This window comes from Penaeus vannamei, chromosome 7, assembly GCF_042767895.1.
Source record: "Penaeus vannamei isolate JL-2024 chromosome 7, ASM4276789v1, whole genome shotgun sequence".
Taxonomy (NCBI): domain Eukaryota; kingdom Metazoa; phylum Arthropoda; class Malacostraca; order Decapoda; family Penaeidae; genus Penaeus; species Penaeus vannamei.
In genome coordinates this window covers 42,450,467-42,467,966 of record NC_091555.1, presented here as the reverse complement: position 1 = coordinate 42,467,966, position 17,500 = coordinate 42,450,467, and the positions used below count along the sequence as shown (strand labels likewise).

General features: G+C 44.3%; 1 protein-coding gene across 10 annotated transcripts in view; it reads left to right on the top strand.

The window, feature by feature from the left end:
• Nucleotides 1–17,500, top strand: part of LOC113819795 (broad-complex core protein isoforms 1/2/3/4/5) — a 101,173-nt gene that overhangs the window by 60,933 nt on the left and 22,740 nt on the right. For 2 of the 10 annotated variants that reach the window (XM_070123930.1, XM_070123928.1), the window contains exon 7: nt 17,440–17,500. This exon is cut by the window's right edge and continues 1,654 nt beyond it. The exons of 6 other annotated variants lie outside the window; for them this stretch is intronic. In XM_070123930.1, coding sequence (XP_069980031.1) covers nt 17,440–17,500 — 61 coding nt within the window. Of the gene's footprint in view, nt 1–1,645; nt 2,421–17,439 lie in introns of those variants that run through there. 2 more of the 10 variants (XM_070123929.1, XM_070123931.1) reach the window with 2 other exon arrangements.

Sequence of the window (17,500 nt, the reverse complement as noted above, 5' to 3'; positions counted from 1 at the left end):
GCCAGATTAGGCAGAATTATGTTACGTTTATTATCAGTATTCCTGTTGTTGTTGTTGTTGTTATTTTTGTTTGTATTTTATTACTACAGTTGTTGTTGTTATTTTTATATTATTATTATTATTATTATTATTATTATTATTATTGTCATTATTACAATTATTATTATTATTATTATTATTATTATTATTATTATTATTATTACAGTTGCTGTTGATGATAAAATTGCATTTATCGTCTTTGTTTTCTTTTAATTCTGAATGCCAGAGCATATAAAAAATAATTACTTTTCGTATGTGTTTCTGTGACCGCGAAAAGTGACTAGCAATGTGTCTTTTTATTATATAGTGTATTATTCGTGCTTGTTTTATTTATTTTTTTACGATAGTTATGATTTTATTTGTGTGTATGTCCGATGTTGTTGTTGTTGTTGTTGTTTTTGAGTGCGAGCATAATTGTGCCTCTTTTGTAACAGACGTAAACACATTCGCACATTTACGTACTCACTCATTCACTTACTCACTCATCAAATCACTCACTCACCCACCCAATCACTCACTCACTCACTCACTCACTCACTCACTCAAGTACTCATTCCCCCACTCACCAAATCACTCACTCACTCACCCACTCACCCAACCACCACTCTATTCGTATTTATATACCCATAATAGTTTCCATGTTCTCTTTCTTAAGCCTTCTTCCTCTCCTTCTTCTGCATCTCCCTCTTTTATCATTCCTCACGCTGCTCACCTTTGCTCTTTCATGCTCTTCTACCCATTCCGCTGTAAGCTCTCCCCGCCCCCTCCCCTGCCCTGCCCCCCACCCCACCCCCAATTCTTTGCGTGCAGCGCCAGAGGGCGTCTGTGCGGGCGGGGGGAGGGGGAGGGGAGGGGCCGAGGGGTGAAGGGGGCCTACGTGCCGGGGGGAGTTGGGGGGAGGGGGGGGGCACGTCATGTAAGGAAGCCATTTCATGTTCAAAGTATTAGTGGAAGAAAGATGCATGTACCGTGTCGTGGGCGTGTGGGCGCGGGTGTGGGCCGGGAGAGGCGGGTGAGGGCGGTGGGTCTTCCCTTTGGGTGTGTTGTGCTGTGTTCTAGCTGTGTTTACCTGTGCTGTTTGGCCGCTTAATGATCGGGCCAACAGGTGATGTATGGCCAGCGTAGTAGACCTTTTAGAGAGACGTCTTTCTCCTCCTCCTCCTCCTCCTCCTCCTCCTCCTCCTCCTCCTCCTCTGCCTCCCAAATTGCGTAAGCTCCCTTCCCCCCTCTTCTCCCCCTCCCCTTTCCTCTCCCTCCCCTCCCCTTTCCTCTCCCTCCCCTCCCCTTTCCTCTCCCTCCCCTCCCTTTCCCTCCTCCTCCCCCTCCCCCAAGGTCAGCCCAGGTCAGTCCCATGTGTAGGTTATTTGAGGAGGTCCCGTGAGGGGAAGCAAGGGCCCGAGTCAGAGAGTTTAGCGTTGTCAGAGGTTGTCACAGGAAGTTGCCGGGGTAGAGCTGGTGGAAGGTCCGGGCGGCTAGAGTACAGAGCTGGGTACACACGTCCCGGCCCGAGCACACTAGAGTACAGTGCTGGAGCCCGTGTCACAGCTAGACAGACAGCCTAGGGCCTTAGGCGGCGCCCAAACTGACGTGTGCTGTTCTCCGGCAGCTGGCGCGCTGGTGGTGGCGTGGGCGACGATGGCGGGAAAGGGTGATGGTATTGGTGGTGTTGGAGGACCTCTGGGGCTAACGGACGGCGGCGGCGGCGGCGGACACGACGGCGGCGGCGACGGCGCGGCCATGAGCCACGGCAGCGGCCGCCTGTACCCGTGCCCCGACTGCGAGAAGGTGTTCCGGCACCCGCGCTCCTACTACCAGCACCAGCACGTCCACCGCGGCACGCACTCCTGCCCGGGCTGCCGCAAGCTCTTCTCGCGCCGCTGGGACCTCCTGCGGCACCTCAACAAGAACAAGTACGGTTGCCCCGCGCGCTGGCGAGAGGGGGGGCGCCACCCCCCGTACCACAACTCGCTGAGCCTGTCCGCCCTGGCGTCCGCCGCCGCCGTGGCCGCGACCTCGCACGACGCCGCGCCGCCCGAGCCGCCCGACCGCCTTCTGGCGCTGGACCAGCCCCGCCACGCCGCGCCCTGGACCCTCGCGACTGCTGTTCCCCGCCCGGGCGGCGGCAGCGGCAGCAGTAGCGGCGGCGGCAGCAGGGAGCCCCGCCCCCCGGAGCCCTCGGCTGCAAGGACCTCCCCGTGAGGGTGGCGCCACGCCGGAGCTCCGCCTCCGCCGCCGCCCACGACTCTAGCTGTGATAGCCTCATGACCCCGAGTCACGCAGGCCGGCCAGCCGCACGCACGCGACCCCCGCCCGCCGCCGCCCTCGCCGCCGCCGCCGCCGCCGCGACCCGCTGCTAGGGAGGGGGGAGGCGCGCCCATACCAGCCCACCTGGCCCACCCGGCCCGCCCAGCCAGCTCGTTCTACCCCGCCGATGCCCACCCGCTGCCCACCCTCGCCACCGCCCCCCGCAGTACGCTGCTGCCCTCTGCGCCCGAGAGACCAATGCCAAGCCAGGAGGGAACGCTCCGGGGCGCAGGGGAGAGAGAAAGAGAGAGAGAGAGAGAGAGAGAGAGAGAGAGAGAGAGAGAGAGAGAGAGAGAGAGAGAGAGAGAGAGAGAGAGAGAGAGAGAGAGAGAGCAACTGAATTAGAGACAGGGAGAAAGATGGACAGATATTAATAACCAAGTAACGTGATTATATAGATATATGTATGTGTGTGTGTGTGTGTGTTTGCGCGTGTGCGTGTGTGCGTGGATCCACAGTTTACCATCACTTATCCCATTCAAATGAACACACCGACCTAACCTTGGAATAAAAAACAAATACACAGAAAGAATAAGATAAGGTGCAGTACAAACGCAAGACTTCTAATGTAACATCACATACGAGTGCCAAAAAAAAAAGGATTTGATAAGAACCCAATAACATTAATGTATAAGAAGTTACATTCCCTCAAAATCGATTGATTGGCGTATGCGATGCAGAACATTAGATGAATGAATATTGATACTTTTACTATTATTGTTATGTACCATCATGTTTTCTTAGAGAGAGAGAGACATTCACAAGTTTTCCAAATGTACTTATGATGAATATTTTGTTGGCTGTTGTTATTGTTATTGTTGTTATGGGGGCAGTAGTTGCGAGTTGTTGTTTTAAGATTGGTAAATATTATATTGAAGAGTTCTAAAGTAGGCATAGTAATAAGCAAAAAGGAGAGGCTGGAGAGGTTATATGAGGGGGAATGGGGAGTAGGGGGTAGGGGAGGCTGTGTAGAAGGCGGGAGGGAAGAGGGGAGGGGAGGGAAGTGGAGAGTGGAGGGGAGGGAAGAGAAAAGGGGAGGGGAGGGAAGTGGAGAGGGGAGGGGAAGGAAGGAGAGGGAAGGAGAGAGGGGAGGGGAGGGGCGTGTGCGTAGGAAAGGCTGGGGGCAGGGAGAGGGAGGAGACGTGGAGGGGGTGGGTGGGAGTAGAGGGGGGGTAGGACATGTCACGCAGGCTGTGCATGGTTGCCAACGATATTTCTTTGCCGTGGGTGATGAATTCGGTTGTTATGGGAGGGTAAATCGAGAGGATTAGCTGTCGTTTGCGCCGCCATGAGTGAGAGAGGGGCGGTGTGGTGGGCGGTGGGCGGCGATTAGGGTTTTTTCTTTTCTTTTCTTTCGTTATTAGAGGTTTTAGAAGGATTGGCTGATGGAGGAGAGAGAGAGAGAGAGAGAGAGAGAGAGAGAGAGAGAGAGAGAGAGAGAGAGAGAGAGAGAGAGAGATGTGGGGGAGGTAAGGGGGAGGGGGAGAGCTTAGAGGAGGGAGGAATGATTAGAGAGAGAAAGATAGAAAAGGGAGGGAGAGAGAGAGAGAAAGAAAGGGAGAGAGAGAGAGAGGGAGAGAGAGAGAGAGAGAGAGAGAGAGAGAGAGAGAGAGAGAGAGAGAGAGAGAGAGAGAGAGAGAGAGAGAGAGAGAGAGAGTCCACACATGTTGCATGGCTGGAGGTTCATGTGTGTTGAGCACGGAGGAGGACTTTGCGGTTCCATGAGAGCAGCTTGGTCAATGCATGAAAGAAGGGAGTAGAAGAACGAGAATTAAAGGAGGCAGGGAGGAGAGGCATGAAAAAGTATAAGGGAATAGCCGTGATAAAAGTAGTAGGGGAAGAAAAGTTGCATGAGAGCAGCTTGGTCAATGCATGAAAGAAGGGAGTAGAAGAACGAGAATTAAAGGAGGCAGGGAGGAGAGGAATGAAAAAAGTATAAGGGAATAGCCATGATAAAAGTAGTAGGGAAGAAAAGTTGCATGAGAGCAGCTTGGTCAATGCATGAAAGAAGGGAGTAGAAGAACGATAATTAAAGGAGGCAGAGAGGAGAGGAATGAAAAAAGTATAAGGGAATAGCCGTGATAAAAGTAGTAGGGGAAGAAAAGTAGAATAACAGTAACAGCAGAAGAAAAAATAAAGAAAAAATAGAGTTATGGGTACGAGGTGACGCCCTTTCAGGACAATTTGCGAAGGTTAAGTTCAAATAGGAATGGGAATGGGAATGAAATGACGAATGGGGAATTGGAATCACGTCGTCGTACCACTGAAGGCGCGAGGGAGAGAAACGGGGACGAAGGAGTGGGAGAAGAAGAGAAGGGGAAGAGAGGAAGAGGAGAGAGGGAGTAGGATATGGGGGAGGGAGGAGAGGGAGGAGGGAGAGAGAAGTAAGGGTAAGAGAGAATTTAGAATTTAGGAAGAGGGCAAGAAAACAAGACGAAGGGAAAAGGGATAGAGAGAAAAGAAGGGAGGGAGAGGACGCGACAGTTTTTGTAAAAGTAAGAACACTTCTGCAGTGCAAGGATAGCGCAGGAGTGGATTAGGTGGATGAATGGAGTGGATGCGGGTTTAGACACTCTTATGGCAGCGAGTTCATGGAGTCAGTCGATAGTACAGCGCCCTTGGCACCGAGAGAGAGAGTAAGAGAGAGAGAGAGAGAGAGAGAGAGAGAGAGAGAGAGAGAGAGAGAGAGAGAGAGAGAGAGAGAGAGAGAATAAGAAAGAGTAACAGAGGGGGAGAGAGAGAAAGTGAAAGTGAGTAAGAGAGAGAGAGAGAGAGAATAAGGAAGAGTAATAGAGAGAGAGAGAAAGTGAAAATGAGTAAGAGAGAGAGAGAGAGAGAGAGAAAGTCGACGTGAGAGTAACCGAAGGAAGAGGCATGGCAGACGTACAACAGAGAAACGCATTATGAAAATGAGAAGTGAAGAAAGAAAAGAAGTGTAGAACCAAAAGTAGATGTAGAATTAAGAGAAGGGCGATAAAGAGATGGGTGAGAAATAGAATAGGAGTAAATAGAGGAAGGTGTAGGAGTAAAAGTGATGAGAGAAAGTAATAATTGTTGAAAGAAGAGGAGGTGAGAGAAGGGGAGGGAAGAGGAGGAAGAGTATGATGACTAGAAGAAGCAGAAGCAAGAAGAGTAGGAGTAGGCTGGGGGAGGGGGAGAGGGGAAGGGGAGAGTGGAGGAAGAGGAGAGTGCATCAGGAGAGCGGCAAGGCCCGGGAAGTCACCTTGACCGCAGCAACATGTTATGCGTCGACATGTGTGATATGCGGCAACACGTGTGTCCCCTTGCTAATTGGACACGATTTACAAATGCGCACACGCGTACACACACACAGACACACACACGTATACATGCACACACACACACACGTACACACACACACACACGTACACACACACATACACACACACATACACACACACATACACACACACACACACACACACACACGCACACATACACACGCATGCACACGCACACATGTACACATATATGCACACACATGCACACACACATGAACACACACATGCACATACACATGCACACACACACACACACACACACACACACACACACACACACACACACACACACACACACACACACACACACACACACACACACACACACACATGCACACACACACACGTGTATACAAACACGCACACAGGCATGCACACGCACGAACACACGCGTACACACACGCAGACACACACAGACACACACACATATTTCTTCAAGTCTTTCACTTTAGGGTTGTACTTTAATAGTTAAGGTTATATAAAATGCGTTTAGGTTACGAAAGAAAGTTTTTTTTTTCTCTTTCTCCACTTTTATCACATGATAAGAGTTAGAATGGATGGCGTGTATGAGAGAGAAGTCTTCAACAGGAATACGAAGGAAAACATCAAAATAGATTGTGGGGGAGCGGGCCGAGAGAAAGGGAGGGAGGGAAGGGGAGAGAGAGAGAGAAAGGGAGGGGGGAAGGAGAGAGGAAGTGAGGTGGGAAGGAAAGAGAGAGGGAGGGAGGGAGGGAAGGAAGGGGAGAGAGAGAGAGAAAGGGAGGGGGGAAGGAGAGAGAGAGAGAAAGAGGGAGGGAGGGAAGGGGAGAGAGAGAGAAAAGAGGGAGGGAGGGAGGGAAGGGGAGAGAAAGAGAGAGGGAGGGAGGGAAGGAGAGGGAGAGAGGGGAAGGAGTGAGAGAGAGAGAGGAAGGAGAAAGAGAGAGAGAGAGGAAGGAGTGAGAAAGAGAGAGAGAAAGAATCAGAGATAGATAATCAGAGTGAGAGAGAGAGAGAATCAGAGATAGATAATCAGAGTGAGAGAGGGAGAGAGAGAATAAGAGATATTCAGAGAGAGAGGGGGGGATTAGAGACAGACGGACAAACAGACAAGAGACAGACAGCCCGACACATAGACATAGACAGAAACACATACTTGAAATTACAAAAAAGAACAAAAAAGAAATAGAGATATCAATGAAAGTATCAGACTAGAATCCCGAAATTATTAAAAGAAGACGAGGGTGATTGTACCTGATTAGGGAAGGGAGAGGAGTGGGGAAGGAGGAACGCTGAGCAGGTCGTAGCGCAGGTCGTGACCGCCTCGTCTGCCTGGTCACGCCTGCTCGTCACGCGTTCCGAGACGTACATACACACGCTCATGGAGACGGACGTGGCATACGTACATATAAGCATGCACACACACACACATGGACGCAGACGTATACATACGCAGGCATACACACACACAAACACACGCACACACATACATACACACACACACGCACCTACAACACACACACACACACACACACACACACACACACACACACACACACACACACACACACACACACACACACACACACACACACACACACACACACACACACACACACACACACACACAATACGCATACACATTCATGAAAAGAGCGTACATGACGTCAGAGACACAAATTGCCGACCTACCGCCACAGATCCATATGACGTGGTGCCATGACGTGAAAAGTATTGAATTTGTATACATTCCGATGCCACCATTACCGTACATTATGAATGGGCGAAGGTGGGTGGCTAATAGACAGACATACGGACGTAGATAGATAGATAGATGGATGGATGTATAGATAGAGAGATAGATGGATGGATAGATAGATAGATAGTTGTATAGATTGATTGATTGATAGATGGATGGATAGATAGTTTGATTGATTGATAGATTGATATAGATAAATAGATGGATAGATGATAGTTTGATTGATAGATAGATAGTTTAACTGATAGAGAGATAGGTCCATATATTGATTGATATATAAATTGATAGTTTGATAAATAATGTAGATAAATTGATAGTTTGATAAATAATGAAGATAGATTTATAGTTTGATAGATGTAGACAGATAGAAGCACACATGAATACATTTAAAAAGATGAAACACAATGGCAGTTGAATGTGTGAGTGTATGTCCTCTACGCATGTGTATATCTCAACTTGTGTACGCATTTATTTGTTTGCGCATATGTACGTATGTATTTGTTTGCGGATATTTAAGTGTGTATTTGTTTGCGTATATGTACGTATGTATTTGTTTGCGCATATGTACGTATGTATTTGTTTGCGGATATTTAAGTTTGTATTTGTTTGCGCATATGTACGTCTCTGTTTGTGTATGTGTCCGTCTTTCTGGCGTGTATTTCTGTGTTCGTTTCTATATCTGAATGCCAGTGTTTTAACGGCACAGAAAGCCATTCGCCAAGCCACACAACACACACTGTAGATCCAGATTGATTCCGAGGCGGCAGTACTTCTCCGAGAACTTGTATGAAACTCTTCTGAATTATGCTCGCGATTCTGGAAAGATCTGGAACGGTCTCTCGGTGGATGTTATATTTTGGGTCGTTATTTATTAATGTTTTTATCATTGTTATTGTTATTATTATTATTTTCTTGTTATTATTATTATTTTGTTATTATTATTATTATTATTATTATTATTATTATTATTATTTTGTTGTAGTATCTGTTGTTGTTTTAATAATAATTATTATTATTATATTGCTGTTGTAGTAACTGTTGTTATTATTATTATTATTATTCATTTTTTATATATTTTGTTTACTTGAGTTGTGAATGAATTTTTCGTTATTTTAGGCATAACGCGGTGTTTCTTTGTTCATTTGTTATTAAAATTTACATTAGTTCTTATGTGCTGAGGAAGAGAGATGAGATTCATTTTATTATGCCAAAGAAGTGAAAAAAAATATACAAGTTTCAGAGTACATTTAACTTACATATGTGTGCGTGTGTATGTGTGTGTGTGTGTGTGTGTGTGCGTGTGTGTGTGCGTGTGTGTGTATGTGCGTGTGTGTATGTGTGTGTGTGTGTGTGTGTTTAGGTATGCATGTGTGTTAGAGTGTATTTGAATGTGTTGCTGTTTAAATGTTTGTCTGTATTTGTGTTTAGTGCGTATGTTTGTTTGCGTTTGTAAGTACATGTAAGTACGACCGAGAGTGCTTGCTTGCACCGAGCGCTCGTTGCCAGTTAATGAATATGTTATACCGCCCTCGCATTCCAGCGAGCGCCGGCCTTGCGTGTGTGTGTGTGTGTGTGTGTGTGTGTGTGTGTGTGTGAGTGTGTGTGTGTGTGTGAGTGTGTGTGTGTGTGTGTGTGTGTGTGTGTACGGGAAGTGGAGGTGGCGGATGTATGTCTGTTTTTTTGGTGTACGTTAAGGACACAAGAAAGTTTTTTTTTTTTTTTTTTGTTATTTTGTAATATCTTATATTTTTTGCCAAACGAGTCGTGTTTGTGTGTATGTGTGTGCGTGTGTGATGAAGCATGCATGACTGTGCTGTGGCGGAGCAGAGAAGGTCTTCATAGCATGACCAAGTACCATGAGTTGCTGGCTGGCTCTGGTGGCTGCAGGGTGGGGGCGAGTGGGGGGGCGGGGGCCAGTGGGGCGGGGCCGGGGGGAGGGGGGAGGCATAGAGGGAGGGGAGGGGGTCAAGACACGCACTCCCTCCCTGATCCCATGGGGGCAGGGGAAGGGGGAGGGGGGGAGGGGTAAGGGAGAGGCGCGAGAGGCGGGTCTAGGGCATGCACAAAAGGTACATATGATGCATGGGCACGTATGTCTGTCGCGTCGGTGGGAGAAGGAATAGGAAATGGAGGAGAAAGGGAAAGAGGCAGAAAGTGGGGGAGATACACACACGAAGAGGGGAAATATGCGACAGTGGAGTGAGAGAATACGGGATAAGGAAAGAGAGAGAAATAAAATGTTTCTTGCGTTGTACAAAAGTGTATATGAATAGCAAAGAAACATGTAGACAGACAGACGCAAAAACAAACAAAAAAACAAGAAGGTTGAAAAAAAGGTGAAACGACTGAAACATGAAAGAAAGAAAGAAAGAGAGAGAGACCCAAAGGAGAAAAGAAACTAACTATAAGTGATTTAAAAGTGTTTCCAATGTCGCATATTCCCGAATAGGCAACTCTACCAGCGTGCCCGCGCGTGAGACGAGGTGAGCGACCCCTCCGAGCCAAGGGGGTGGGGGGGGGGGTGAGAAAGGAGGCAAAGAGAGGGGGATGGAAGGGGAAAAATAGGAAGAGTGAAGAAAGGAAGGGGAAAGGGAGAGGTAAAGTGGGGAAAGGGGGAGGTAAAGAGGGGAAAAGTAGGAAGGTTAAAAAAAAAAGAGAGGGAGAGAGAAGGGGAAAGGGAGAGGCAAATAAAGGGGAGGGGGTAAAAGAGGGATGATGGGAAGGGAGAGAGGAAGATGAAAAGAGAAAGAGGGAAGAGGAAGAGAAGGGAGAGAGAGAGAGGAAGGGGTCGCCGCCTCAAAATCGAAGTTACCTGCAAGGCGAAGAGAGAGAGAGAGAAAGGCGAGGAAGAAATAGAAGATGAAGGGAAGATAGAAAGAAGAAGAAGAAGAAGGAAAAAAAGAGCGATTGCTGGCTATTCCTGCTTCATCATGTTTAAAAGCACAAAAAAACTGGTTGTTCTACACACTCACCTTGTTGTCTTGTTGACTCTTAGCTGTAAACCTCCCTCCCGCCCCCCCCTCTTTGTTGTACAAGGGGGGTGGGGGGGGGAGGGAAAGGGGGGAGAGGGGGAGGGTTGATAAAGGAAATAAAAAAAGATAAGGGAGAGGGAGGGATATGTTATCAGGAAAATGTGATTATTGTTTCCTGCTACAGAGTTTGAGAAAGAGATATTGTTGATATATATATATATATTATTGTAAAGAAGAGAAACAAAAATAAAACTATTGAGATATTGCCATAGATATTGCTGTATATTATTTGTTAAATGTTTTAAATCTATACTAACAAATAAAGATTTAATACACACATAAGGAAAGTGACATTATTTCCTCTTTGTCGGAATGAAAGATGAACCAGGCGTCGTGTGAACGTATTGCTTGCCCGCACGCATGCACTCGGAAACACACACACACGCACACACACATTCACACACATTCACACATACATTCACACACACACATTCACTTACACACACACATTCACACACACACATTCACACACACATTCACATACATTCACACACACTCATTCACATACATTCACACACACACATTCCACACAGTCATTCACACACATTCACTTACACACACACACACACATTCACACACACACACACACATTCACATAAGCACACATTCACACACACACACACACACACACACACACACACACACACACACACACACACACACACACACACACACACACACACACATTCACACACACATTCACACACACATTCACATACACACACACACACACACACACACACACACATTCACACACACATTCACACATACTCATTCACACACACATACACACACACACACACACACACACACACACATACACACACACATACACACACACATACACACACACACACACACACACACACACACACACACACACACACACACACACACATTCACACACACACACACGTTCACACACACACATTCACACACACACATTCACACACACACACACGTTCACACACGTTCACACACACACACATTCACACACACACACGTTCACACACATTCACACATACGCACACGCACACACACACGCGGTACTTGTATACGGTACGTATGTGTATAAGGTAGACACACATTCACATACACTCACTAACTGATCCACTCACTCATTCATACACGCACACTCACTTGCATTTACCCGCTCGCATTTCTACATACATTTCTAAATATGCCAATAAGATGAAAATAAAATGCCCGAATTATTATCCTTAATCACATACTGAGGAATAGAAAGGTTTTATTTTTGAATAATTGCTTATAGGAAGAGATAATATTACATTTGGTATTTCTGAACTTTATTCTGTTATTGCTATTTTCTTAGTGTTTTACATCATTTTTCGAAGGCCAAGTAATGGTAGTTATACTCGAACTTTACACTTAGATTTTGGCCTACAAGAACATGATCAAATTGTGTGTCAGACGTGTGTCGTGTGTGTGTGTGCTGTAACTTTCATCGTGGTTATCATGATCTAGTTAATGAGGATTATTATCATTACCATCATCAGCCAATTATTATCATTATCATCATCATCATTAGCTAGTATTTTTATTATTATAATTATTATTATTATTGTTATTATTATTATTGTATTGATTGTATTTCTTGCTATGGTTGATATCATGTCCGCCATCATCGTATTTCTCGCGACACATCTTGGAAAACTTGGCCTAAACATCTCCATCTGAGAAATAAACAGAATCAATGAGTCAGTTGAGTACACGGATGAGTAAATGAAAAAATAAAGCAAATGAGTAAATAAATGAACGTCGGGAAAAGGAGCAGTGTGAAGAGAAAATATCACGGAGGGAAATGTACTCCAGGAACTGAAAACAAATATTTGACATGAAAAGCAATTAAGATAATTAAATGGGCCTCACGAAAAGAAAATAGAATGAAGTATAATCCGTGAGTGTAAATAATTAAGAAGAGAGCGCAGGTGTAAACAAAGAACAGAGGGCAACTGTAATCATAAAAGGAGAGAGCGCCATTCCAAGCATTTAAGAGACCGCGGGTATAAACACAAAAGGAGAGAAAACGCAGTTAGAAGCATGTAAGAGACCGCGGGTATAAACACAAAGGAGAAAGAGAGAGCGCGCGCAGTTCCAAGCATTTAAGGGACCGCGGGTATAAACACAAAAGGAGAGAGCGCGGACGCAAAATTTAAGAGGCGTATATGGTCATCCACAAAATCACGAGGAGGCTTAATGAAAGGGGTCTGTCTGTTTTGCCCTCACGCGACGAGGACCTGATATTCGCACACACACTGCACTGGAGGCGGAAGTTTAATGGGAAGGTATTGTTCCGTTTCTTGCGTACAGAGGTTTGCAGTTTTCTCGCTGCGAATAATGGCGAAATTGGAAGCTTATTTTTGGCTTTTGATTTTTTTTGTGTGTAAGTGCGATTGTGTTGGTGTAGGTGTATTTGAGTGTTTGTGTGAGCGTCTTTGTATGTTTGTGTTTGTTCTTTGTTTGATTGGCTCGGTGAAGGTGTTTATTTGCGTTTAGTGCGTGTGCTTGTTTATGTGTGTATTTGTTTATGTGTGCTTATGAATGTGTGTGTCTGTTTATGTGTGTGTGATTATGTGTGCTTGTGAATTTGTGTGTTTATGATTTTTTGTGTGTGTGCGCGCGTGTATGCATATGATTGTAAATGCCTTTGTGTATGTGCGTGTCAGTCGATGTGTTTTTGTTTGTGCTTAGCTTACCTAGATTGCAGACTTGCTTGTATGGCTCTTTCCTCTCGCGACTCCTTGCCGTGACCAAGCCGTAAGTACAGAAGGCGGCAGTAAGTCCTTCTCAGTCCGGTCGCAGCCTCGTTGGCACTCCGTTTCTACTTTCTCTCCTTGTTGTTGTCACTTTTTGTTTTTTTTTTTTTCTTTTTTTTTTCTTTTTTTGGTCTTTCTCTTTTTTTTTATGTTACTGGTTCTTTGGCTTTCCCTTGCTCGTGTTTTCCTTCTTTCTAATTCTGAGCTTAATTGTGATCGTGATTTTTCTTTGTCATCACAGTCATCTCCTATCTCTTTCCTTCGTTTCGCCCTTATTCTCCTCTCGTCGGCATTTTCAAACTTTTTTCTTCCTGGATTCCTTCTATTTTTTCCCTTTACTCTTTCCCCCTCCTCTCCTCCTCTCCTCCTCCCCCTCCTCATCTTCTTCCTTCTCCTCCTCCTCCTCCGCTTATTCTTCCTCCTCTTCCTTCTTCCTCCTCCTCCTCCACATCTTATTCTTCCTCCCGCTTCTCTTCTTCCTCCTCTTCCTCTTCCTCCTCTACCTCCTCCTCCTCTTCCTGGGTGTCTCGTATTTCTTCCCTTTGCTCCACTTCCTCTTTTCCTCCTGTTATCTTTTTTTTTACAGTAGCTTTGGACAGAGCCAAGTAAGTAACAGTCCTAAATCTCCCATGAATGAGACGAGAAAAAAATAAAATATATATAACAAAAAGAAAGAAAGAAAGAAAGAAAGGAAAAAAATGAATCGCCATAACACCCATTATACATGTAAGTAAATAAACCAATTATTTTCCCTTTTTTTCCCACTGGTGACGGATCCTGTGTGTATATATGTATATGTATTATTGATATTTATTTATTTTTTATTTATTTATTTTTTATTTATTTTATTTTTTTATTATTTATTATTATTTCTTTTTTATCATGATTATTATTTTAAGAAATGGTTGTTTTTTATGGGGGGGGGGGTAAAGGGAGCGGCAGGGTTGGGGGGGAGGGCACGCACTAGGAACAAGAGATGGAAGAAATAAGAGGAAGGGGTGAAATAGGGACTGGAAGCAGATAGGATAGGAAGGTGGGAGAAGGATAGGGGGAGGAGTCTGTATGTATGTGTGTGGGGGGGGGAGTGTGTGTGTGTGTGTGTGTGTGTGTGTGTGTGTGTGTGTGTGTGTGTGTGTGTGTGTGTGTGTGTGTGTGTGTGTGAGAGAGAGAGAGAGAGAGAGAGAGAGAGAGAGAGAATATGAATCAGCGCAGACAAGGTAAATACACAAGAAAACAACAAAACGAAACAAATCAAGTATGGTAAACAGACAGGAAAACAAAACTAAGTAAAAAAAATATATAAACGAATGACACAAAATGAAAATACCAGAAAGATGACAAATAAACGTAGACAATAAAAGCAAGCTGAATAAACAGAAAACGAACAAAAATAAAGAACACGATGCTTAAGTAAACAAGTAATAACACAGACAAATTAAATTTTACACGAAAACAGTACAAGTAGACAAACCTATATGAAGAGAACAGCATAAATAAAATGAACAACAGAATAACAGAATAAGGTCAATACACATGAAAACAACACAGGTAAATAAGACAAACAAGGTCAATAAACAGGTAAACAACACAAACAAGATAAACAAGTAAACACAAACAAGGTAATGAACATGGTAATACCGGTAAACAGCACAAACAATGGAAACAAACAAGCATCAACACAGGGAGACAACACAAACAAGGTAGGTAAACAACCCAGAAGATGGCACACATGGCATGGACAGAAGGGAGAAAGGGAGAAGAAAATAGAGGAATGAAAGTAAGAGAACAGGGAGAAAAGACGATTGGTTATTCGTGTTTTTTTGTCTTCCTATTCTTTTGTGAAAATGTCGAAGGTTGCTATGTTTTCTTTTCTGTTAATTATTATTCTTGTTATTTTTGTAATTATTATTATTGTTGTTGTTGTTTATTTTGTTTACCGAGGCGACGATGCACTTAAGAGGCTGTTAGTGATTGGTGACAGATTAACAGGTTGTTGATGATTAGTGAAAGATTGCTAATTATCCGTGGTTTATAACAGATTAGTGATAATGATGAATTGATGATTTGGTGATTAAGTGACAATGATAACTATTTAAAGTGTTTTCTGCAGCTGACGAACTCTTTAAGTGCATCCTCGCATCAAAAAAGTAGAATACAAATCATTGTGTTACTTTCCATAATGTGAAAGATGTGGAAAGCTGTTGTATTTTTTTTTTTTTTTTTATCGCTATTATTATTATTTTTTTTTTTTATCTCGGGCTTTAAGTAGTGAAACCGATAGTAGTTTCTGATTCTGTCTAAAGGGAATCGAATTGTGTTTCGATCGTCTTTGTGGCTAGATCATGTAGGCTTCGTTTTGGAGTTGTGTTAGGATTTTGTTTATTTATTTAGTTGTTTATTTACGAATTAGAAATGCCAGTTAATCTTTGGATTGAAATGTGAGAGTGATGAGAACGCTCATATTTAACAATGTCGACAGAATCTTCAATAAAGATAGTGCATTCGTTGTACACATCAATTAATTGTGTCGGTCGGCTGTTAGAAAAAGGACTGTTTTATATTTGTGGTTCTTAAGAGAGAGAGAGAAAGAGAGAGAGAGAGAGAGAGAGAGAGAGAGAGAGAGAGAGAGAGAGAGAGAGAGAGAGAGAGAGAGAGAGAGAGAGAGAGAGAGAGAGAGGAGAGGTGTGAGTGAGTTTGAATGAATGGAAGAATGAATTGATGTGTGTGTGTTTGTGTATGTGTAAGAGAGAGAGAGAGGAGGGGGGGGAGAGAATGTGTGTGTGTGTGTGTATGTATGTATGTGTGTATGTATGTATGTATGTATGTTTGCGTGCCTGGGTGGAGCATGCGTGTGTATGTAAATTTGATGAGTATGTATGTGCCATATGCCGATCTATATTTGTGTAGATATCGGTGTATAGTTTGAAAATTGTTATGTAAGAACAAGATCGAAAAGTCAAACGCAAAAATAGGATGTTACTCTTGGGATATGTCCGTTAGGCCTTCTCTCTATTGGAGTTCTACCATAAATTTACTGAACAAATGTGCATGACTGTCGTGATGTGACATGCCATTGTATATAGCGGGTTAATGTGCGCTTGTGGTGAATGAAACACGGGTCACGTGTGGGTGAAAGAGGCATTTGGCATACAGTGAAAATGAACCTTAGGTGAATTCTCTCTTCACAATAGGTCAGTGAGGTTTACAGTATCCATGGTGTTCTCTATGGAGTATGGCAGGATCGTTCTGTTTCCCAGGGTTGTTAAAAGCAGTGCATGGTCTGTATTATTTATGTGTTGTATAATGGATCTAGGGATGGATTTAACATGTGATATAATGTAAGATAGACGTAGTTTAGTAACTGCTGGAGGGACGTACTTTTAGTAATGGTAGTAATTGTAGTAGTAGTAGTAGTAGTAGATGTAGTAGTATTCGTAGTAGTACTAGTAGTGATAGTAGTTATGAGCTACGTTGCTTTAATAAGAATATATACGAGGAATTGTTTATTAAGTTGATATTAAATGAAATCCATGTTCGCTGTAATAATAGTATTAATAGTAATAAAGTTGAAAAGGAGTTTTTAAAGAAATGCGGTAGCGCGAAGGTGTGATGGTCTGGAACCCTCAGGTGTTTCCGCTTCAGTGCTAACTAGTCTCGTAAGACTTAGCTAATAGTTACGGTAATTAAAATGCAATTGGGCTGTTTATGACGGGGCTAGTACTAGTAACAGTAGTAGTAATAGTAAGATACAAGAGTTCGTTTGTTTGTTTGTCTTTTGGTACCTGTAGTAGGCCTTATTGCAGTACTGATTGTAGAAAAGGGTGGTAGTAGTAGAGAAAGGTGGTAGTTGGTTGTGTGGTTGACATTTTCGGGAGAGTAGGTGCACTTAGAGACCAGAATGGAGGTGAGGTGACTTCTGGTGGCCTTAGTAGTTAGTAGGCATGGTTGGTAGTGTAGATCGTTGGTTTGGTAGGTAGGTTTGGCTCGGAAGTGGGAGAAAGGGAGGATCTGAGTTCGGGATTTTTCTCCGCCTTGTAATATAGATGCAAAGGGTAAATTTGGGGACTTGGTTTGGAGTGAGGGAGTAGGGGAGTAGGTGTAGTTCGTGGTCAGTAGATTGGTGTGTATATAGGGTAGGCCTTGCTGGTAGTGGTAGTGTGGTAGCGAGGGTAGGCCTGGCTGGTAGTGGTAGCGATGGTAGGCCTGGCTGGTAGTGTGGTGGCGTCGCTCACCGATGTTTGTTCCCGCAGGTGGTGGTGCCAGGGTGAAGCAGGAGAGCGGGGAGGTGTTGGAAGTGTGGTGGGGGGAGCC